The sequence below is a fragment of the Quercus suber genome, unplaced genomic scaffold (assembly GCF_002906115.3).
Source record: "Quercus suber isolate HL8 unplaced genomic scaffold, Cork oak 2.0 scaffold_15, whole genome shotgun sequence".
NCBI lineage: Eukaryota > Viridiplantae > Streptophyta > Magnoliopsida > Fagales > Fagaceae > Quercus > Quercus suber.
In genome coordinates this window covers 1,076,167-1,099,951 of record NW_027069480.1, presented here as the reverse complement: position 1 = coordinate 1,099,951, position 23,785 = coordinate 1,076,167, and the positions used below count along the sequence as shown (strand labels likewise).

Here is a 23,785-nt window from a genome sequence, read left to right as displayed (position 1 = left end):
CCTCCCTAGGTACTTAGTTGGGTGGAATGTTAGAGATATATTAGACATATTAGCTCAATGTAATAGGCCCAAGCCCATACCTACTTGTATTAGTAGTCTAGGGTTTAGTCATCTATATATATTCATGTTATAGTTCATTGTAACACAAGTTTTGCATTACACTCTTATATAATAAAGATGTAGCCCCAAAGAGATCCGTAGATGTAGGCTGATAAGGTTAAACCACGTAACCCTCGTGTTCTTGATATTCCTATTCTATGTTTCCCCTTCCTCATCTACACTAACATATACAACATGGTATAACACATTGCGTTGCTAATATATTTAACACGGGAGGGGAGAAATTTAGGTAATAGTTAGGAGATTTCTAACCATCTAAAAAAGCAATTATTATTCACACCACTTGAGCACATACCATCACAAGAAAAGTAGAGCCTATGAAAATATGGACTTATTGATAAAAATTAAGTTAGTATAGAATAAAAGTGGATGTCTGCCAGACTGGTTAGCTAGTAACGGAAAAGTGGATTCAGGTCTCGCCCTAAATTAACCACCTTGGAAGTTTGTTTTCCTTTTTGCAATCTAGATTCTATGGAAACAAATGAACAAATTTGTTTTTCAAAACCAACCTCTCAATTCCTCTCTAGTTGGAGATATTATGCATAGTAATGATGCAGAAAATCCTCAATTGAACTCCTCATCTATATGGATAGACGACCTCAACATAGTAGTCGTGAGATCTTGCAAAAAAGGATAAGGTTCTCAAAACACACTGGTGTGGTGTGTGCCAAAGGGCCTTTGACGAGCTAGTTAGTAAGATCAGAGCTTAAATGTACGGAGGTTTTGCTCTTTGGCTAGAGAGTTGTAGTGCATATGTTGCACAAGAGTTCCGTACCTTTGTTCTGGCTCTTTGTGCCTTTTTATAGGTCGTTGCCCCTCATTATGGGGGTAAATGTTGACCTTAATGGTCTTGTATCCATTGGCAATAAATGTTGGGGCATTATAGGATTTAATGTCCTTTTGCCTATTGGTCCGTCCATTGCGCTTTTGCTTGCTTATAAGGTGAGCTATTACCCGTGTCATTTTTGGGAAACTCTTTTAATGCTGACTATCCTCGTCTATAAGAACGGGAGTAATTTATCTCTTCTTTGGTTGTCTCATAGACGATATTGATTTTTTTCCTCTTCACATGATATATTGGAGTTTGTTCACTGCACTCACTCTCCCCATCAAGCTGCAAGACAAGTCATCAAACTTGTGAGATGGAAAAGACCTAGCAAGGGTTTGGTGAAGTTAAATACCGACGACTCCTCCATTGGCAACTTGGGGCTGGTAGGGGGGTGGGGGCATTATTTGAGATGACAATGGAATTTGGGTCCAAGGTTAAATTGGTATAGCCAAAAGTTTTTTAGCCGAAATACGGGCCTTGAGAGACGACCTCTTCCTTTGTCAAAATCTTTTGTTTTCTACTATTGAGATAGAATTAAATGCTAAAGCTATAGTTAGCCTGTTTGCTAATCCAAATTCTTCTAACAATGTTGTTTCTTCTTTCGTGAATCACTGTATATAGTTGGTTTCCTAATTTTTCCATGTGAGATTTAACCATTACTTTTGAGAAGTGAATAGATGTGTAGATGGCGTAGTTAGATTGGGCAATTAAGTTTATTTTGTATGGAAGTTCACTTGTGGACTTGTTAGATATTGCGGACCCAGACCAAATTGGTTTGTTTGTCACGCGACCATTCTTTTTCTTTAGTTTTAATGAATTTTCTCTTCTACCAATAAAAAAAAAAATTAAAAAAAAAAATTGTTGTAGGGAAGGATAGATAGTTTATTCCGACCAAAAATACGATAATTATTCCGACCGTTCTAGAAACCATCGTGTCAGGTCGATAGCTTCAAGAAACAAGAATTCCTCGGTGCCCATTGCGCAACACATCCAAATCATAACTGATATCCCAGCAACCCATCCGCTACCTCTAGATGACAGACAAATTAACATCGCCAACGTGTCCAATAAAACACAGAGTTTCAAGGAAATTCACTGCTTTTACAAGTGACAGCTCGTGACTGTAAAAAGAATTCTGCCACGAAGTACTCGTTGGGTTGGGAACAACTTAAAAAAAGAAAAAAAAAAAGAAGAAGAAAACTTGGGTGAAAGAAGGTGCAGGTAGGTCCACGTCATCCACAAGCGCCAAAATTTGCACAACGCGTGACAATATGGAATCTCAATACCTCCTACTTTGGTGATGCCGTTTCTATTGGACTACTGACACGTGGCTATTTCTTAGTCTGGGCTGTGGCGATTGGATATAGATATTATGCACCGGTGGGCCCCTTCGTTGAATTTAGTTGTTGGGTTTCGCATTTGGGTTTCTTTTGAATTTGCATTTGCATTTGAGTTTAATTTTTTTTTTAAATAAAAATAAAAATTATTTTTAGTGTGCTCCAGCCTTGATAGCCAATTAAAAGTTACTAATTTTTACTTAAATTATCTATTGTATACGGGTTTTATATTAATTTTTATCTTAATTTTATTTTAAATAATTTAACTTTCAACTTTTTAAAAATAAACTAATTTTTATGTTTTTATCTCATATTATATATAAGGTTAAAGTTTAGTTATAAACAATCTTACTCAATATCTTTAATACTATTACATATTTTAAAAATTTAATTGTTGGATTGCATGTTATTTATGTTTTTAATTGAAAGGGGAAAAAATCTCTTAAGACCGAATAGAGGGATCCACCATTTGCACGGCCCTATATGGACGGACCTGATGTGAACGGGCCGGACACGGACGGGCTGAATTATGCTGGGCTAGATTATCCATGGGCCTGTTGAGCCCCTAAGGAGGGATATTTTGGCCCATTCTCGTAAGAGCCCAAATAGAGTCCTTGCGCTAGTAGGACTTCGGAGATCTGGTATACTTGGTAAAAATCTTCCGCGTAAGGAGGAGACTTGTTCATCACGTTTTGGACTCCATGGGAAGAGTCCTATAAGGAAAAGACTTCCGCATCAAGGAAGGGATGTCAATCTCAAGCCACTATAAAAGCCCCAATACCCTCATAAGCCAAGGTACGCATAATTAACCCTCTCTAGCACTCTAGAGTTGTGAGCACTCTTTCTGACTTGACCTTCGGAGGGTATTTGGCCGGCACCACACCGGTGCTCTCTATTAGGTCCTCTTTTTTCTGTGCAGGTGTCGTCTCGAGGGTGCGAGCATTGTGCAACTCACTGTTGATATTTTCGGCATCATCAGTTGGCGCCGTCTGTGGGAAACGCCTCTAAGTGATTAAGCCACATTATCGTTTCCCGGACTAAAAGGTTGCATGGTACTCACTCGCTCAATGGCAACTACTAATGACGTACAAGGAGAGGAACCACCCACGACTGCCCTCGAGAGACAAGTTCAAACTCTCGGTGCCGCCGTGGAGCGTCTCACCAAACGGAACCTCGACTTGGAAGAACAGCTGCGCCAGAAGAATGCAGCACTAAATGGCCGACCAGAAGATCAGGAAGGGACTAGTGCTCCAAACAGGAATCAGGAGAGACCTGAGGGCAGCCACGCCCCAAGCAGGCCGGAAGGGCAGCATGTGAGCATGCCATCCCTCACGGATGCGACTCCACCACATATAGCTGCAGAGATGCAGGCCATGAGGGAACAAATGGAGGTCATGATGAACGCCCTCAAGGGGCGAGTATCCAGTGACCTTGACGATCTGGTCAATCGTACCGATTCACCCTTCACTGCTGCCGTGAACTCTTTCCCCCTGCCCCACAAGTTTCGCATGCCGAATATAGATAGCTATGACGGGATGAAGGATCCTCTTGATCACCTGGAAACTTTCAAAACCTTGATGCATCTACAGGGGGTACCGGACGAAATCATGTGCAGGGCCTTCCCAACTACATTGAAGGGTTCCGCGAGGATCTGGTTCAGTCGGCTGACGCCGAACTCAATCAGCACTTTCAAGGAACTAAGCGCTCAGTTTACTTCGCACTTCATAGGAGGACACAGGTACAAGAAGTCTACAGCATGTTTGATGAGCATCAGGCAGAGAGAGGACGAGACGCTAAGATCTTACATAACCCGTTTCAATAAGGAAGCCCTCTCAATTGACGAAGCCGACGACAAGATACTGGTGGCAGCTTTCACGAACGGATTGCGGGAGGGCAAGTTTTTGTTCTCACTATACAAAAACGACCCCAAAACCATGTCGGAAGTACTCTACAGGGCCACCAAATACATGAACGCTGAAGACGCGCTGCTTGCGCGGGAGGAAAGGCCCAAGAAGAGAGACCGCCAGGCGGACATGCGCCAGGACCAAGGGCCGAAAAGACAGAGGACAGGGGACAGAAGGGACGACAGACGCTCGAAACCCCCGAGTGGAAGGTTCACTAGTTTCACTCCCCTGAACGCCCCGATTGACCAAGTCTTGATGCAAATCAAAGACGAGGAGAAGCTGACATTCCCGGGAAAACTGAAGAGCGACCCAAGTAGACGGTCGCGAGACAAGTATTGTCGTTTCCACCGAGACCATGGCCACGACACGGCCGAATGCTACGACCTAAAGCACCAGATTGAAGCTCTCATTAGACAAGGGAAGTTGCAGAAATTCATTAACAAGGAGAAGACGGACCATAATCGCCAAGAGCCAGCCCCCCGGAGGGACAACGAGCGTCCAAGACCCCCCGTGGGAGACATAAGGATGATAGTGGGGGGAACCGCATCTACTGGTTCTTCCAAAAAGGCTCGAAAAATGTACCTAAGATCGGTCCTGAACGTCCATATGACGAGCCCGGGGCACAACACCACACGGATGGGGAGCCCTGTTATAGGATTCACCGAAGAAGATGCAAGGAGGCTTCATCATCCGCACGACGATGCGCTGGTCGTCAGCATACGCGTAGGGGACTACAACGTCCATCGAGTGCTAATCGACAACGGCAGCTCAGCAGACATTCTATACTATCCAGCCTTCCAGCAAATGGGGATAGACAGAGCACGATTGGAGCCGGCAAGCGCTCCCCTTGTCGGCTTCGGAGGAACCAGGGTATTCCCAATAGGTTCTATCATCCTCCCGGTAACGGTGGGTGATTACCCGCAGGAACTCACTAGGAATGTAATGTTCCTCGTAGTGGATTGCTCATCCGCTTACAACGGTATCCTCGGACGACCTACGCTTAATTCATGGAAAGCAGTAACATCCACATACCACCTAATGATCAAATTCCCAACGGACTATGGGATTGGAGAATTGCGGGGAAATCAGGCAACCGCTCGAGAATGCTACATTGCCATGCTAGAAATGGAAGATCACCATCAAACGATGTGTCTAGAAGAACAGCGGACGGTCACGGAACCAGCTGAAGAGATGGAGATAGTAATACTCGACGAGTCCAAACCAGAGAAAACAACCAGAATTGGAACATTGGCCTGCCAACCTGTGCGCCAGGCCCTCGTGACCTTCCTCAGGAGAAACCAGGACATCTTTGCATGGAACCATGAAGACATGCCCGGAATCGACCCCTCCGTCATAGTCCACAAGCTAAGTGTGAACCCTTCAACCCCCCCGGTCAGGCAGAAAAAGCGAGTTTTTGCTCCTGAACGGGATAGAGCGATAGCGCAAGAGGTCGGAAAGCTACTGGAGGCAGGTTTTATAAGGGAAGTATATTACCCAGAGTGGTTGGCAAACGTGGTCATGGTCAAGAAGGCCAGTGGAAAGTGGCGGATGTGCGTCGACTTCACAGACCTTAACAAGGCATGCCCAAAGGATAGTTATCCCCTCCCACGGATAGATGCACTGGTCGACTCAACGGCCAGACACCAGCTCTTAAGTTTTATGGACGCCTTCTCGGGCTATAACCAAATCAAGCTGGAAGAACATGATCAGGAGAAAACATCCTTCGTCACCAGCCAAGGCCTCTTTTGCTACAAAGTGATGCCGTTCGGACTCAAGAACGCCGGGGCAACATACCAAAGATTAATGGACAAGATGTTCGCGCACCAGATTGGGAGAAACGTGCAAGTCTATGTTGACGACATGCTGGTGAAAAGCCGTTCCGAAAATGATCATCTAAGCGACCTCCAGGAGACATTCGACACCCTACGGTCATACAACATGAAGCTGAATCCGGACAAGTGTGCATTCGGGGTAACGGCGGGAAAATTCTTGGGTTTTATGGTGTCCCAAAGAGGAATAGAGATCAATCCAGAAAAAATACGGGCCATCATGGAGCTTGAACCGCCAAAAACGATTAAGGAGGTACAGAGTCTGAACGGCAGAGTTGCCGCCTTGAACAGGTTCGTTTCGAAAGCAACAGACAGGTGCCTACCTTTCTTCCGCGTATTGAAGAAATCATTCGAGTGGACGGAGGAGTGCCAGAAGGCATTTGAAGACCTAAAGAAATACCTTTCCTCACCACCTTTGCTCAGCCCGTCCAAACCAGGGGAAGATCTCTACTTATACCTGGCCGCTTCGCGGGTGGCAGTAAGCGCGGCCCTGGTAAGGGAAGAGGAAGGGGCTCAGCGGCCCGTCTATTTCGTAAGCAGAGGGTTCAGAGGGGCTGAAGAAAGATACCCCCACATGGAGAAGCTGGCCTTCGCGCTGATAACCGCAGCTCGAAAACTGAAACCGTACTTTCAAGCCCACAGCATCATCGTCCTAACGAATCAACCCCTAAAAAGGGCATTGAGCAGCCCCGAAGCAGCCGGACGGATGGCCCTGTGGGCAATAGAACTGAGCGAGTTTGACATACACTACCGTCCGCGAACCGCAATAAAAGGCCAAGCCATAGCTGATTTCATCGCCGAATATACGCAAACAGGGGAGCAAGGGCCACAAGCCCTCAGACTATGGAATATCCACACGGATGGATCATCAACCAGGATAGCGGGGGGCGCCGGGGTAGTAATTCAAACCCCTGACGGAGACATAATCGAGTGCATGATTCGTTTGGACTTCCCGACGACCAACAATGAGGCCGAGTATGAGGCATTACTGGCAGGAATAGACCTAGCGAAAGCAGCAGGCGCAGAGGCCATGGTTATTCATTGCGACTCGCAGGTGGTAGTCAATCAGATTAATGGCACCTATGAATGCAAGGGGGATAAAATGAAGAAATACCTAGAAGAAGTCAGAAGACGGATCAACTCCCTCCAGGTCACATTCGTCCAGATCCCAAGAGAGGAGAATGAATATGCTGACCGGCTCGCAAAAACCGCCTCCGCAGTGACCATGACGACCCCCGATCGGGTGTTATCCTTCATCCAATACTCCTCAATCATTGACGGTGAGTCGGAAGTGCAGGAAGTAAATCCAGAGTACGATTGGACCACACCCCTATTAGCCTACCTAAAGGAAGGCACGCTCCCGGACAGCAAGGACGCAGCCAGAAAGTTGAAGGTGCAGGCTTCGCGGTTCATAATGATCAATGACATTTTATACAAAAGGGGATTCTCACGACCATATCTAAGGTGTTTGGGTCACAAGGAGGCAAACTATGTAATGAGAGAGGTCCATGAAGGCATCTGCGGAAACCATTCGGGGGCGCGATCTCTGGTACACAAACTGATCCGGGCTGGATACTATTGGCCCACGATGCAGAAGGACGCGCAAGCCTATGTCAGGGTCTGCGACAAATGTCAGAGGTTTGGTAACCTAATTAGGCAACCGACCGAAGAACTGACCCCCATGACGGCCCCTTGGCCATTTGCCCAATGGGGACTAGACATCATGGGACCTTTTCCGACGGCTGCGCGACAGCTAAAATTCTTAGTGGTAGGGATCGACTACTTCACCAAGTGGGTCGAAGCGGAAGCGCTAGCAACTATCACGGAAAGGAACATCAGAGGTTTCGTATGGAGGAATATCATATGCAGATTCGGGATACCAAGGGTCCTCATCTCCGACAATGGGAAACAGTTCGACAATAAGGCGTTCCGAGATTTTTGCTCAGAGTTAGGCATAAGGAATCATTACTCGTCGCCCGCGCATCCACAGGCGAATGGCCAAGTCGAAGTCACGAACCGGTCCTTGCTCAAAATAATCAAGACCCGGCTCGAGGGGGCAAAAGGTATATGGCCCGATGAGTTACCAAGTGTCTTATGGGCATATCGCACGACGGCGAGAACGCCGACGGGGGAAACACCTTTCAGACTGACATACGGTAGCGAGGCCGTCATCCCAGCAGAAATAGGTCTTACAACCTATCGAGTGGAGAGCTACGATGGAGGCAAGAATGAAGAAGCTTTGCGACTGCAGCTAGACCTAGTCGACGAAGCCCGGACTACAGCTGAACAGAGGATAGCTCGATACCAAAATCTCATGGCAAAATACTACAACTCCAAAGTCAGACACAGAGACTTCCAGATCGGAGACCTTGTGCTTCGGAAGGTTATAGGAGCAGCTAAAGATCCCTCACAAGGAAAACTTGGTCCAAACTGGGAAGGGCCATACAAGATCTCGTCTTGGCAGAGAAAAGGAACCTATCATCTCGAAACCATGGACGGACGGAGACTGCAGCACCCGTGGAACACTGAGCATCTACGGAGGTATTATCAGTAGATGCAGCAAGAAGAGATATTCACCCGCCGCAAGCATTCCAGCTTATATCTAAAGTTTTTAGTAGTTTTTATTTTCTGAAGAACAATTTTAACTTTTTCAATGTTTTACTTTGAACAAACCTCTCTACTAGCGCCTTTTTAAGCCTAAAGGGGGCAGGCACCATTTTCCTATAAAGACCTCTTTCAGGTAACAAAGTGTACTTTGCCGAAACTGTTTTGTATCATAAGTCCCGAAGGCCGTCCACAAAAATGGACGGACCATCCCAAGTATAAATCCGTACAATAAACGGATCAATAAAACCGTCCACCAAATGGACGGACCATCCCAAGAGGATGAAAACTTAAGTCCATATAATGGACGAACCAGTTAAACCGTCCACCTAATGGACGGACCATCCCAAGAGGATGAAAACTTAAGTCCATATAATGGACGAACCAATGAAACGATCCACAAGGTGGACGGACCATCCCAATAGGATGGAAACCTAAGTCCATGTAATGGACGAACCAATAAAACTGTCCACAAGATGGACGGATCATCCCAAGAGGATGAAAAATAAAACTGTCCACAAGGTGGACGGATCATCCCAAGAGGATGAAAAATGAAACCATCCACAAGGTGGACGGATCATTCCAGGAGGATGAAAACTTAAGTCCATAAATGGACGGACAAATGAAACCATCCACAAGGTGGACGGATCATCCCAGGAGGATGAAAACTTAAGTCCATAAATGGACGGACAAATGAAACCATCCACAAGGTGGACGGATCATCCCAAGAGGACAAGGACCATCCTATAAGGACTAAAAGCCACTAGGCCAAATAGTAGACGGACTTGAAAAGGATCAGACGGACTCCACAAACTCCGTACAATAAGCGAACCCAAGATAACATCCGCTAAACGGACAGACCTAAAAAAAAAAAAAAACACGAAGTGCGATACCCAACGGATTGGCACAAAGCATAGCCTACCTGACGGTTGGTTTCAAATTATGCAGAAAAAGCATGTTCAATAAACAAACCGACATGATGGATGGATTCAAATCGTACATGACGGACATGTTCGAACCATTCAATAGCAAATAGTGTGGGGGACGTACTATAATAAACAGGACGGACCACAATTAAGCATAAAAATACGTTAAAAAAAAATGCATTCCACAGAAATGACGGACTTAGTTTATAAAAAGCATGACAGTCAATGTATAAATAAACCCCGTAAAACATGACGGGTGTCATAAATTGTTCCAAAAAAAAAAAAAAAAAAAAAAAAAAAAAAAAAATTTTTACAAAATAGAGCTGGCATAATCAAGCTCCGTCCTCTTCTACATCTGGACGGTCCCCAGCATCTTTGACCTTGCTATCCACGGCGGTATGATCCAAGGGAGCTTCACGGACGACGCCATCCTCATCAAAAAGAGCGTCGGTATCCTCCGTCTGAGCAGGCTGGGCAGTAGACGGCTCCGGGGCAGAGACGGAAACGGCAGACAAGTCCAGGTCAGGATATAATCTCCTCACCTGACGGAGGGCATCGTCAAACCCGTCATTGTAGACTACACTCAGCTCCGCGATAACCTCACTGGAGTCACGGTACTCTCGTACGGCTTCCTCCTTGGCATGACGGACCTCGTTGTCTTTGTCCACTAAGGCTTTTTTCAGGTTTTCAACCATCTGAACGGCCTCATCCCGGGCCGTCTCGGCCATCCCCAGCTTTTTCTCGTGAGTGATCTTCCAGGCCTTCAGGTCGAGCAGATCCCCCTCCGTCACCTTGGCCTTCTCACGGAGTCGGCCAATGGTCGTCTCTTGATTAAGACACCGTCCCATGAGGCCCTTCGTCATGATCATAGCCTGAAGACGGTAAAAATAAGTTAGCAAAACATAAAGCAAGAAAGGGATGAACGGACGGAATAAGGTGGACGGATCATTACCTGGGCAATGCTGAAGAGGGCCGTCTCTCCCATCGCCTCCGTCGAGTGGTTCCCAAGATCCTCGAAGTCGTCGGTAGTGATGATCGACGACATCCTTTCCAAGGCATACTTGGAATCCTCGCGGAGCAAGACGGGTGGTTTCTTCTGCTCGCCTGGCTGACCCGTCATCAGCCCTTTGCCTTTACCGTGCTTGGACGGAGGGACTGACTTGCTCCCCTCAGCCATCAAGCCAAGGACTGGGTCCAAAGGAACCTTGGGCTGCTTAGACGGACCGTCACCCTTCATAGGCAGCTTCCGTTTTAGAGAGGGCTTGCTAGAGCCCGTCCCCATGGCGTCCGTCCCTTTTTTCTTGTTCTTCGCGGCTTGAAGTCTTATGGCCGCTCGTCTCTTGGCATCCTCCATCTCTGAAAAAAGGATGACGGATTATGGAGCAATAAAAAAAAAAAAAATGGAGTGAAAATGGCAAAAGGAGGACGGACTTACGCAGACGGGTCGTTTTCTCGTACTTTAGGGCTGCCGGGGTGGGTTCAGGACCGTCGCAATACCAATGAATAGTATTGAGGTTGACGAGCTTGGCCCACGTCCTCTCCTCTGGAGTTGTCTTGGAAAAAATCTTTTCAAGGAAACTAAACTCCTCGAGTGTAACTTGGGGACGCCGTCGAACTGCAAAATAGAAGACGGAGGTTAAAAACATTACAATTTACATAAATGAACGGAGTGGTTTACAACGGACCATACCAGATGAGTTTAAAATGCCCCAAACTGTGTCGACGGGCATGAAGTCCGTCTCCCCTGCATGACTCATCCAGTCGTCTCCTTCCATGAAGAAGTAACGACTCTTCCAGTCCCTGTTTGAGTCCGGGGTCTCGTAGATGACTTTCAGAACGGGACTCCTAGGGACGAAGCTATACATGCCCCTTGACTTATCTATTTCGTCTGGACGGTAGCAATGAAGGAACTCTCTTACTGTGAGCCTCCTCGCTCCGTCCGACATGGCTCCGTACAGGACCTCCATGGCAATAAAGACCCTCCAGGCGTTTGGGGATACCTGGCTGACGGATATGCCTAGGTAACTTAAGAGTTCGCGGTGTAGTGAACTCAATGGGAACCGTAACCCAGCCTTTAACACCGACTCGTACACGCCCACTCCGTCCACTCCTTCGTAATAACACTTCTCCGACTTGTAAGGTAGACGGAGTGGGATATGGTCAGGAATTTGGTAGCGGTCCCTTATTGTGTTAAAGTGACCCTCCTTGATGGTCGACATAAAAGCGTGGACCGTCCACTCTGGGGGCAAGATGAACTCCCTAAGTCCATCAACCCCTACGACGGACCCCACTATTTGTTCTTCGTCATCTGGGACCTCCTGGGCTTCAATCACCTCCAAGCCCTCATATGTTGAGGACGAGGAAGATGACGACGGACTACTCTCGCTCGAGACGTCTTGGTCTTTGGGACCTGACGGATATATCCCCTCGTAGTCCGCCCCGTCGGGAACGACCGACTGGTTACTTGACGCACTAGACATTTCCTACATATAATTAAAGAACCTAAGACTCTGACGGGTAGGAGATAACGACGGACTCATTAAAAGTGCAAGTAAAAGAAAAAAATAAGGACGGATATAAAATAACTCACCAAGAGCTTGTAGTAGGAAACGACGAAGTGACGGATGCTCGAGTGAACGGGTTGTGCTCTGACAGACCTGACGGACTCGCTCTGACAAATCTCTTCCAGCAGCAAGTGGAGAAATGAGAGGCGGAGGTCTCATATTTATACTGGGAGTGCACGGAAGACGAAGCGACGCCTCGTTCCAAAACAACAGCCACTAGCAAATTGACATTTGGCGCACCGCGTTAAATGCGCCCGCTCCTGACTCAGCATTGTACGGATGAAAAATTACAGACAGGCTACCTAGTTTTAAATCCGTCACCCCATGGGTCCGTTCATATGTGCTGACGGACCCATCGGGTGAGGGGGCAGCTGAAAGGGGAAAAAATCTCTTAAGACCGAATAGACGGATCCACCATTTGCACGGCCCTATATGGACGGACCTGATGTGAACGGGCCGGACACGGACGGGCTGAATTATGCTGGGCTAGATTATCCATGGGCCTGTTGAGCCCCTAAGGAGGGATATTTTGGCCCATTCTCGTAAGAGCCCAAATAGAGTCCTTGCGCTAGTAGGACTTCGGAGATCTGGTATACTTGGTAAAAATCTTCCGCGTAAGGAGGAGACTTGTTCATCACGTTTTGGACTCCATGGGAAGAGTCCTATAAGGAAAAGACTTCTGCATCAAGGAAGGGATGTCAATCTCAAGCCACTATAAAAGCCCCAATACCCTCATAAGCCGAGGTACGCATAATTAACCCTCTCTAGCACTCTAGAGTTGTGAGCATACTTTCTAACTTAACCTTCGGAGGGTATTTGGCCGGCACTACACCGGTGCTCTCTGTTAGGTCCTCTTTTCTCTGTGCAGGTGTCGTTTCGAGGGTATGAGCATTGTGCAATTCACTGTTGATTTTTTCGGCATCATCATTAATATAAACATTAAATTTTATATCAATTAGATATTATTTACTATATAATCTATAAGATTTTATTTTATGCATAATTTTAAACTTGCAATTTAAAAAAATTATTGATGACATATAAGAAACATATAAGAAAAAAATATATAATTCAATAATGAATTTGTCAAAAAAATTTCTCCTTATATAAATTAGCTATTGAAAATAAATAATATTTGTGTTTCATTTTCAACATTACACACTCAAAAAGAAAACAAAGGCAAAGACAGTCTTGTATCTTAAATTTTGATTATTTTATTAGTAGTGAATTATAGACAGTTTTGTGTTCCTTGAATTTGATGTTTCAAATATACGACTAACGAGTCAAGGTTATTATAAGCTCTTTCTTTTTTTTAAAAAAAAAAAAAAAAAAAACTAATAGCTATGTTAATATCACAATATTTTACACAATTTTTATTATAACTTTTTATGTGGCGAGTTGTAGCCTTGTAGGTAATAAGGATAAATAATTGATACATATGGGTTCACATTTTCATTACTTACAACTCGTGACAAGTTGTGATAAAAATTGCGTAAAATATTATGATACTAACATTATTAGGTCATTATACAAAGCCTATTATATTAATTTATCATACTTTTGTTTATATAAAATTTTTATAATATTGACGTGACAAGTTTGGTTGCATATTGATCACAAAAAATCGAGATTTAAAAATTTACTCATATATCTATCTATTTTATTTTTGTAATGCTAAATTCATGGGATTGTACGTAATTCAAAACATATTTGGATTAAAATCCGGTAAGCCTAAATAAGTAAAGTAATGATTCTTTGTGAGAAAGACTGCAAATTTCTATGCAATTTTTGAATTCTTTAATCTTTATAACTGATAAATTATTGACAAGTTTATATATTTTTTTGAATAGTATATATTAAAGTTTGTAATTAAAAAATTATTATTTTTAAACTGAACTGATAAGATATATATAATAGATTATAAAAAATAATAATAATAATAAAAAACTAGGAATTGAGAAAAAAAAAATACTAGTAAAAAAAAAAAGGAATGGAGGAGATGCTACAAATTAGCTATATAAAATTTACAAATTAATCTGGCAATAAATATGATTATCATTATTTTTAAAATTGTATATAGTTAAATTTATAATATTTTTGACATTACTAAAAACAAATACCACGAAAAAGAATCCAACTTCCTTAACCAGATAAAGTCCTACCTAAATATTAATGGCAAGGCAATGCCCTGGTGAAGCTTCAATTTTATTTTTTATTTTTTTTCCTTTCTCTCAGTTGAATTCATCGTGGTTCAGTTGGTAGGATTGAAGAACAATGACATAGGTTGTACTGGATGACGGCCTACCAATTCCATATGCCACACCTAACAAGAAAAGTTGATTTATAAAGGCACCAAGATTGGTTATTGGGATTGGTACTGCCTTTTTCTTTAGTGCTTAAACATTCTCCCTTTAGAAAATTATGCAGCCAATGAATCTTGCCTTTTGAATGCCGAAAGTAATGTGCAAAATTCAAAAAGGAAATAGGTGGGAAACAGAGAGGAGAGATGAGGAAAAAAAGAGAGAATGAAATATCAATCTCAAGCTACAGCTAGAAAGTTGAAATGAAAGTAATATCCATTTTCATTTGGTTCCAGCTTAAAGCTATTGTAGATGATAGTTAACTCCCATACCACAGTACCTAGTGCTAGCAACTACCTGGAAACACATTAACAGCATAAAGGTGGCCAAATGAGTTAGGAAGAGCCATCCCACCAATTATTAAGAACCAAAGGTTAAATCACTGTTTTCCAGAGAAGGAAAGCATCACATCAAATTCATATGAGAAACAGAGATTAACTTATCAAAGAAACATCTTGTAAATACATTTTATGTATACAACCCACCAACAATATAGAACCCAAGACATTGTTACGCCTACGATTTTCAATAACAAAATGACATATTAAGTATTTATCAGCATCTCTAATCTCACCCACCAAAGATCCTATGCTTCAGAAATCTTTCAACTTGGGATGAAAATAGAAACTCAAAGAAAGACATGAACCAAAACAAGAGAAAAATGGGCTAATAAGAAAAACCTAAAACCTATTATTCTTAAGAACCCTAATATTTGTATGAGCAGAAACCTTTCATCCTGCCCAAGTTCTTTGTTTTCTCCCTAGGGTTATATTCTTTTTCCCCTTCTCCAGTCCTGCCACCTAGTTATGATTAATATCAATAAAGATTAAAAAAATGGCAAAAACTAGTTAAAAGATTAAAATAGTGGCAATTCTGGGGGTTGAATATGCTTTTATGCCACCATCTGCTCTTGCTCCTTGTACAGCTGCTCCACCCAGGCTGGGAGCATCTCCGAGTCTCCAGTGTCAAGATGACACTGCTGCTGCTGCTCCTTCTCAAAATTTAACTGCCCAGGTTTTGCAGGCGGGACATCTTTCACCAGAGACTGGACCCAAGAGACATCGGGCTCATTGACAGTTGCTGGCATCATGGCTGCAGCTGTTGCATAACTGCTGCCACTGCTTCGGAACCCAAATGAAGCTGATTTTCTCAGCTTATTCAACTCTTCTCCTTGTAGTCCCCAGTCCAATTTGCCATCAGGGGAGCCCCAGTCTGAAAAGGCAGAAGGCCTTACAGATGCAGAAGCACGAGGTGAAGAAACACCAGAATGACGATTCACAGCACTTCGCTCAATGAAGCTCTGGCTCCGCGTTGCAAAAGCAGCAGACCTTGAAGTCAAAGCTGCAGCGGCACTAGATGGGTCAACACCAAATGATGAAGATGCCCTCACAGGAGAGGAAGAAAGGCCAGTAGAGTAGCTTGATCGGAGCTGCTGGTTCATGTTCTGGCGCTTCTTGGCCCCAGTAGGAGATTGCAATTGGGGCACTGAGACATCCAGTGAAAGTGCCTGAAATTGAGGCATAAGGGCAGGATCTAGAGAACCAAAAAAATCGTCAAGGTTAGTAGGCTTCACTCCCCCAAGCCTATTCAACTCCCCAGTTCGATCACCCAATGAGGCAGCAAAAGCTGAAGTATTGGACATAGGACTCTTCCAGCCAGATGGGGAGGAGAGACCAGATATCTCATCCATCAACTGCTGTTGCCTGCGACGTTGGTTTTCAAGCCCAAGCAATTCAAGGTCTAATTCCATATCTCTAGCACAGAGAGCAGTTTTCAACCGGCTACCAGGAAGCTGCAAGGAAGGGGCACAAGACTTGACTGGTTCTGCCACATGGTTCCACCCATAGGAGAAGTGGCTCCAGAGGGAGTCATGGGTGGTGTTGAGTTTGAGGGCATCATGCTGGATGGAGAACCAAGGGCAAGTGGGCTGATAGACCCCATATCCAGCTGAGAAGTGTTGGCTGAGAAAGATCTAGGAGAGGGCACTGCAGAACCCGTGGAAGCATAAAGAGGGCGAAGCTCTTCCGGCTTATGAGCAAAGAAACAGACCCTTCTGGTGCATCCTGTCTCATCCTTACAGAGACGAGTACGATACTGAGCAGGGTGAAGCCAACACTCAAAAATACCATGTGCATACTCACAAGCATCTCCTTGTCTGCACGACCCCTTTCTGAACTCAGGGCAAGGGACACAACTATAATGGTATTTCCTAGGATCACGCCGCCTGGCATTTTCCCCCGGATGAACAAATGGACACTCCGTCCAGTCATGTGAGTAAGCCCTTGAGCAAGGCTTGACTTTGAACGTATACATTCTAAATTCATCCGTGCTATAAATCCCATTCTTGATATCCGGAAGAGAGAGATCAACTGGATACTCTTTCTTTTCAGTTGCATCCTTTGAGACCCAAGGCGATGAAGCCTCTAGCTGTTCTGGTCCTTCCATTTCATCACCAATTTGATCAGGCAGACCAAATGTTTCCTCAATACCACTAAAGACCTTCAGCATGACCTCCAACTTTTTCATCCAAGAATTAAAGGCTGGACTTGAAACTGGGGTGATCAAGTCACCGGGTCTTTTTCTGTTAGCATCAAGAGAATTAATATCAGCAGAAGCATCAAGCAAGAGCTTAACGACCTCAACTGAACAAGGAGAGCCCCAGCAACAGCGCAATGAAGTGCTGTGGCTCCATCCGAACCACAAGCCCTATTAACATCAACAAGACCGGTTTCAAGTATATAATTCAGCACACCCTTGCTTCCAAACATGGCCGCAATCATGAGGGGTGTCCTCTCTTCAAACCCCATCACCTTTGACCCATTTCTCCTCCCATACCACAAGCTTGACTCGTCAAAATCAAGACCCTCTTCTTCCACAGCACTTTTGAAACCGGTTAAATCATCAGAGGCCGATAATTCGAGCAAAATTGAAAAGCGAGGTTGCAAAGCCTCTTGTTTCTCAAACCCACCCGCCATGCTGAAACCTGTTTGAGAAGGTTTCCTCTTTGACCCACTGCACATGGAAATCTCTCTCTTTCAGACCTCCACACAGTCTCGTTCTACAAAATTTGTAAGAAATAGATATTCATATTCCAGAATTTACATACAAAGAAAAAGAGCAAAATTAGAAAGAAAAGCTGCACTCATAGAAAAAGTACATAGATGCAGAAAGAGAGACATAAAGCTCCACTCTTTGATGAACATACAATAAATTAATTACACAAATAGATTGTACCAAACGTTTAATACATAAACACATATTCGATCTTTAACTTATTTAGCCACATACTCATAAAACTATAACCCAAATTCAAGCCAATACGAAACAAAAATCTGTCACAATCCCAACAAAATACAACCAAATATTTTCTCTCAGAAACCAAAAACACAATAATCCCATCAAAACCAAAAGACCCAGAACTTAAAATGACACCATTTTCTCACATTTACTTAAGAAACCCAAACAGAATGCTTTCAATTATCCACGAGACCCAAAAACCCAGTAACAAAAACTCATTGAAACACCAAATATAAGTATCAATAAGAGCAAAAGAGTACCTTAGAGCACAGAAATGGCAGATAGAGCAAGACTAGCTAAACACAAACTAGTCACAACTCACAGCTTTAGTTGTTCCTCTCTGCTTAGTTGTTATAGAATCACACACGAACACAGCTAGGGANGTTGAACAAATGGACACTCCGTCCAGTCATGTGAGTAAGCCCTTGAGCAAGGCTTGACTTTGAACGTATACATTCTAAATTCATCCGTGCTATAAATCCCATTCTTGATATCCGGAAGAGAGAGATCAACTGGATACTCTTTCTTTTCAGTTGCATCCTTTGAGACCCAAGGCGATGAAGCCTCTAGCTGTTCTGGTCCTTCCATTTCATCACCAATTTGATCAGGCAGACCAAATGTTTCCTCAATACCACTAAAGACCTTCAGCATGACCTCCAACTTTTTCATCCAAGAATTAAAGGCTGGACTTGAAACTGGGGTGATCAAGTCACCGGGTCTTTTTCTGTTAGCATCAAGAGAATTAATATCAGCAGAAGCATCAAGCAAGAGCTTAACGACCTCAACTGAACAAGGAGAGCCCCAGCAACAGCGCAATGAAGTGCTGTGGCTCCATCCGAACCACAAGCCCTATTAACATCAACAAGACCGGTTTCAAGTATATAATTCAGCACACCCTTGCTTCCAAACATGGCCGCAATCATGAGGGGTGTCCTCTCTTCAAACCCCATCACCTTTGACCCATTTCTCCTCCCATACCACAAGCTTGACTCGTCAAAATCAAGACCCTCTTCTTCCACAGCACTTTTGAAACCGGTTAAATCATCAGAGGCCGATAATTCGAGCAAAATTGAAAAGCGAGGTTGCAAAGCCTCTTGTTTCTCAAACCCACCCGCCATGCTGAAACCTGTTTGAGAAGGTTTCCTCTTTGACCCACTGCACATGGAAATCTCTCTCTTTCAGACCTCCACACAGTCTCGTTCTACAAAATTTGTAAGAAATAGATATTCATATTCCAGAATTTACATACAAAGAAAAAGAGCAAAATTAGAAAGAAAAGCTGCACTCATAGAAAAAGTACATAGATGCAGAAAGAGAGACATAAAGCTCCACTCTTTGATGAACATACAATAAATTAATTACACAAATAGATTGTACCAAACGTTTAATACATAAACACATATTCGATCTTTAACTTATTTAGCCACATACTCATAAAACTATAACCCAAATTCAAGCCAATACGAAACAAAAATCTGTCACAATCCCAACAAAATACAACCAAATATTTTCTCTCAGAAACCAAAAACACAATAATCCCATCAAAACCAAAAGACCCAGAACTTAAAATGACACCATTTTCTCACATTTACTTAAGAAACCCAAACAGAATGCTTTCAATTATCCACGAGACCCAAAAACCCAGTAACAAAAACTCATTGAAACACCAAATATAAGTATCAATAAGAGCAAAAGAGTACCTTAGAGCACAGAAATGGCAGATAGAGCAAGACTAGCTAAACACAAACTAGTCACAACTCACAGCTTTAGTTGTTCCTCTCTGCTTAGTTGTTATTGAATCACACACGAACACAGCTAGGGAGGGAGAGAAAGTAGAGAGAAAAAAGACAAAGGAAAAGACTTTTTCCCTCTCTCTGCTTTTCTCTCTCCATTATATGGTGCGCTGGGTCAAAAAGACAAGCCTATCAAGTCTACCTACGCTTTTTTATAAGAAACTATTTTCCATTTCTGTAAAAAAAAAAAAAAAAAAAAAAAACCAAAAAGACCGTCTGGTCGGCTTGCATAACCAATAATATCATGCTGGAAGTGATTAGCCTTTCTAAAAAGCTGGCTTGCGAAGAAGTTGGCTTGGAGAGCTCGGGAGAAAAGTTCTAGAACATCTATTGCACTTGCAACTTTGCAAAAAGAGACGTTATTAATTACTTCTAATTTAATATATACAATAATCATTAGCTGTCGAATCATACTAATGATTAGGTTAGTGGAGATTACTTTTTGAGTTGGTGGATTTCAAAAAATCCCTAAATGTCAGAAGAACAGAATTTGTTGAAGGATTATGCTTTAAATTTGTGGATTCACAAAAAGTTGGGAACATGTGATGTAGGTGTAGCCACTATGAATGTTTTTGAACTCAATACACTCATATTTCATGGTGGTTTAAGCCTTATCAGTTATCACAACACCAAAGACCGGTTCACAATTACGCAATTATTTATTTTTTTTCAAACTTTCGGATTTGAATTCAATAGGTCTGTTTTATGACGTACAGTGAATGTCAACGGCAATCTTTATCTACCTAGTTTTAAATAATTTTCAATACTAATTTAACTACAAATTCTCTCTCTTGTGACATACATTTTGGTCCAATTATACATTATTAACTACAGTGACCTAGTCATTTAGCCAAAAAAAAAAAGACTACAGTGACCTAGTCTTGGATTAGAGAATTTAAATTCAAATTCGATTTCTAGATGATCAAGTAAAGCAAGGGAAAAAAAAAAAAAAAAAAACCTTCTTTGTAGAGTTTATTGTAAATGCGAAATTTACAAAGGTTGTAGTAAAAGTCTTACAAGATCAATTTTTTTCATGGAAGTCCAACTAATTGACCTACCAGCTCGTCTAGTAATCGATCAAGAATTTCCAGCTCGATATTTGCACCAATATCTTCAAAATCTTGATGCTTCCCTATTCTCCCGTATACCCAATTTGAATGAACCAACTCAGCACCAGTCAGCGTGAGAATTTCACCCCACATTTCCTTGTAGTTTTGGCTGTGGCACTCTTTCTTCTTTGTGCCATGATATTTACCTTCAATTTTCTTTGTTTTCATCTCATCATCACCTATCAAATTGTTGTCCTTTCGTGGAGATTGCTGCTTGTAATTTTCAAGCTCCGGGGATAACTTCCTTCGTGACCTTGAATCAGCCAAACTCGAATCTTCTTCTGTTAATAAATGTTTCAATTAGTGGCAGCAATTATAACATAAAAGTTCTTTAATTGGCAAAGTTGATACAGAAACTATATGAAGCTTAATTGGAAAAAACTTGGTACTTTAAAAGATGAGGTAACAAACCTGATCTTGAAACTTGAGGATCAAAAAGGAAATGATCAAACTCAAGAACAGAAACCGGGCTTGAATCTTCGGAGCTGCAATCAGATTCTACCATTTGAACCAGACATGGACTGGTTTTCTTCTTCTTCTTCCTCCTTGGTTTCCCTTTATGGAAGACTTCATTGTGGCTAACGGGTTTGGACGATTTCACAGCTTCCGAGGCAACAACAACATGTGGTTTTTCATGGGAGTTTTTGGCAGGAGAGGTAGTGATAGTTGAGCCTTTAACATTATTGCATACCTTCTCAACAGGCTTGTCACTGACTGAGATTCTCTTACTCTGCTTCTCTTGCTCATTCAAATCATTTAAAACCTTTCCGCTGGTTCCTTGATCCCCTTTGTTGTAGTTCTTCTTTTTCTTGTTCTTCTCTGACACCCTCTCTGTTCTATTCTCCCTGTTTTTACATCTTTCTGCTCTTCTTTGCTTCAATTCTCCAAAACCCATTTCAGATTTCCTCCCTTCTGATCTTAACTCTTTACTTTCACCTCCATTTTCGAAGCTGAGTACAAGAAAGTTCTCATTTTCAAGCTCGAGAAAGGTTGGCACCTCTCGGAAGGACAACGTGGATTTGACCTTTCGATGCTGCCCTTGCATTTGATCAAACCCGTCCAAGTGATCCGCTGAATTCATGGATCGGCTACGTGAAATTGAATTATGTAACAAGTTGATCTCTGGCATCGACTCCAAACCCATAAGCCTTGCCACTATCCCAGGCGTAGTGGTAGTCTCAATATTTTCCTTGGCCTTCAATTCATGATCTTTATCACATAACACAGAATCAACTTCTTTGATTTGATCTGAAGGATGTGTAGGAAGGTTACCAGAGCAGAGAATTCGGCGCAAAAGACCGGCTAGACAACCGGCAGTGGCACTCTTTGAATTGCACATATTTGCATCAAAAGGGGTGGTAGTGGATGAACATGATGAAAAGGAAGGAGAAGAAGATAACGACTTCATGTTGTAGGAACCAAAAAAAAAAAAAGTATTCTGATAGAGAAATAGTAGTGGGTTGGGTCTAAGGAATTTCAACTTTCAAGTTGCTAACAGCAAAAGTAGTGGTAGTTGTAGTTCAAAGGACAAAAAAGCAATGAAAAGAAAGAGAGATTTGAATTTCATTTGTTCCTCATGATAAGAGAAAAAGAGAGCCAGAGAGTATCTAAAAAGAGTGTGGAAGTGTAAGGGGTGGCGGGCTTTGCATTTGAATGTGGCCACTGTCCAAGTAGTCTCATACAAGTGTTCAGAAACATGTTGCCACGCGCGTTGTAAAGTCTGTTTGTACAATTTGTATTCTTGTGGTGATAGCTCAAACATGCAGCACGCTCAAAGGGCGCGTTAGCTAGCGTACGATGCTGCCGTTAGCATCTTAGAAAGGAAATAAAAGAGAGTTGCTTTAGGTTTGGGTTCATAGTGTATGATGTAGGAGACAATATAGGAATGCTATAATGCAATGAGTGCTTGTGTGTGAAATGGAGATTGGCTTTTCTCTAATACTCTCTATTTGATGTTGTAGTTTTATGATGGGGTTTAGGGAGAGATTTGATGATGATGGAGATGTCTACGAGTATGTCAGACAGTCAGAGAAATTGGTATGGTCACTGCCTGATGAAATGAAATTCTTTTGGGTTTTGCAATTTGCAGCCGAAGAAATTGACCTTTTTGAGAATTGTTCAAACTGAGCTTAACCAGTAACCACTTCCTTGTGTGGGAGAGAGGAGCTGGTCCCTGGAGGCTAATCACTAATACTAATGCAAATGCAAATTTGCAGTGCCTATTTATGCGTTCATTTTCTTGTTGGTGGGGATTCAAAAAAAAAAGTGTTAATAGGTTTTGGACTTATGTATCTTTTGGCTGGTTGAGTTTGTTAGGTGGTTGTGTTGTGATGACATCGAATGTTTGTTCCTACTCCGTTTGATTAAGGGATTTTAATGCTTTTAGAACTCTTCACACTTGTTTTAAGAGCGTTACAGTTTAGTGGTTCTAGACTTCTAGGAATCATTTATTGTTGCCTTGTCACGCTTTAAACTTTATTGGATTGGCTTTTGGACTTGAGTTTAAGTTAGGACTTAGGAGAGTCGAAACCATTACTCACATTCACATCGAAAGTGAAGAAGGCTACCGCCTAGCGGCTTTGTTTAGAAATAGTGCTTACAGAAGAGAAGACAACTATCAAACTAATATGCTAAATTAGTTAAATTTGGAGTGATGTGATAAGAAAAAAGATGATTGTCTATTTATGCTTTTAAATACAGAGAAAACTCATTATTTAGAGGCGGAGCCAAGATTAATTTTAACTTATAAACATGTAATCTCATATAAATATAAGATTATTCCTTATTTTTTGAGAAAGAAAAAAAGATATAAGATTATTCTATTTTACAATTTTCACATTTTTTATTAGAAAGTTTTGGTACAAATCAATGAGATATATGGGAAGTATTATTATTTCTCAAACATTTTCCTAGTCGCTGAGAACAGTTCCATTCCACATCATCTGTTTGGGAACATGTCACTGAGTCACTGACACAATTGTCTTTGTCGCTTGCCCGTTGTCTAAGGCTTCTTACCAGACTCTTGACAGGTGAGATCAACAGAATGCAAGATATGTAGTTGTGTACCACTACTTTTAGAAAAAAAATATCATATGTAGACAGCAATTTTCAAT

At 42.5% G+C, this 23,785-nt stretch overlaps 5 protein-coding genes across 5 annotated transcripts; 1 reads left to right on the top strand and 4 right to left on the bottom strand.

Moving 5' to 3' along the window:
- The first annotated feature begins 3,605 nt into the window (after window positions 1-3,605).
- LOC136071174 (uncharacterized) lies at window positions 3,606-8,573 on the top strand. The gene has a single exon (XM_065782155.1). The coding sequence runs from the start codon at window positions 3,606-3,608 to the stop codon at window positions 8,571-8,573; it is 4,968 nt and encodes a 1,655-aa protein (XP_065638227.1).
- Window positions 8,574-9,876: 1,303 nt separating this feature from the next.
- On the bottom strand, window positions 9,877-11,195 carry LOC112021753 (uncharacterized). Its single transcript, XM_024054319.2, has 3 exons — window positions 10,985-11,195; window positions 10,502-10,905; window positions 9,877-10,421 (listed from the first exon to the last, which is right to left on the bottom strand). Exons 1-3 carry the CDS (start codon window positions 11,193-11,195, stop codon window positions 9,882-9,884), a joined length of 1,155 nt encoding a protein of 384 aa, XP_023910087.2. The 3' UTR covers window positions 9,877-9,881.
- A 3,697-nt stretch (window positions 11,196-14,892) lies between these two features.
- Window positions 14,893-18,143, bottom strand: LOC112030933 (zinc finger CCCH domain-containing protein 66). The gene is given in 4 exon segments (XM_024063603.2): window positions 14,893-16,279; window positions 16,282-17,115; window positions 17,118-17,531; window positions 18,031-18,143. Coding segments are annotated over 3 exon segments (2,124 nt in total). The 5' UTR covers window positions 17,494-17,531; window positions 18,031-18,143; the 3' UTR covers window positions 14,893-15,365.
- Window positions 18,144-18,145: 2 nt separating this feature from the next.
- On the bottom strand, window positions 18,146-19,611 carry LOC136071169 (zinc finger CCCH domain-containing protein 66-like). The gene is given in 3 exon segments (XM_065782151.1): window positions 18,146-18,570; window positions 18,573-18,925; window positions 19,471-19,611. Coding segments are annotated over 2 exon segments (741 nt in total). The 5' UTR covers window positions 18,889-18,925; window positions 19,471-19,611.
- An 898-nt stretch (window positions 19,612-20,509) lies between these two features.
- On the bottom strand, window positions 20,510-22,625 carry LOC112031155 (uncharacterized). Its single transcript, XM_024063842.2, has 2 exons — window positions 21,084-22,625; window positions 20,510-20,953 (listed from the first exon to the last, which is right to left on the bottom strand). Exons 1-2 carry the CDS (start codon window positions 22,078-22,080, stop codon window positions 20,595-20,597), a joined length of 1,356 nt encoding a protein of 451 aa, XP_023919610.2. The 5' UTR covers window positions 22,081-22,625; the 3' UTR covers window positions 20,510-20,594.
- Between the last annotated feature and the right edge of the window lie 1,160 nt (window positions 22,626-23,785).

Coding starts and splice junctions, on each gene's coding strand:
- LOC136071174 (XM_065782155.1), top strand. CDS start 3,606: ATGCCATCCCTCACGGATGCGACTCCACCACATATAGCTGCAGAGATG.
- LOC112021753 (XM_024054319.2), bottom strand. CDS start 11,195: ATGTTTTTAACCTCCGTCTTCTATTTTGCAGTTCGACGGCGTCCCCAA. Junction 10,906..10,984: donor CGAGAAAACGACCCGTCTGC/GTAAGTCCGTCC, acceptor TCCTTTTTTCAG/AGATGGAGGATGCCAAGAGA. Junction 10,422..10,501: donor CCCTCTTCAGCATTGCCCAG/GTAATGATCCGT, acceptor TACCGTCTTCAG/GCTATGATCATGACGAAGGG.
- LOC112031155 (XM_024063842.2), bottom strand. CDS start 22,080: ATGAAGTCGTTATCTTCTTCTCCTTCCTTTTCATCATGTTCATCCACT. Junction 20,954..21,083: donor TCCTCAAGTTTCAAGATCAG/GTTTGTTACCTC, acceptor ATTTATTAACAG/AAGAAGATTCGAGTTTGGCT.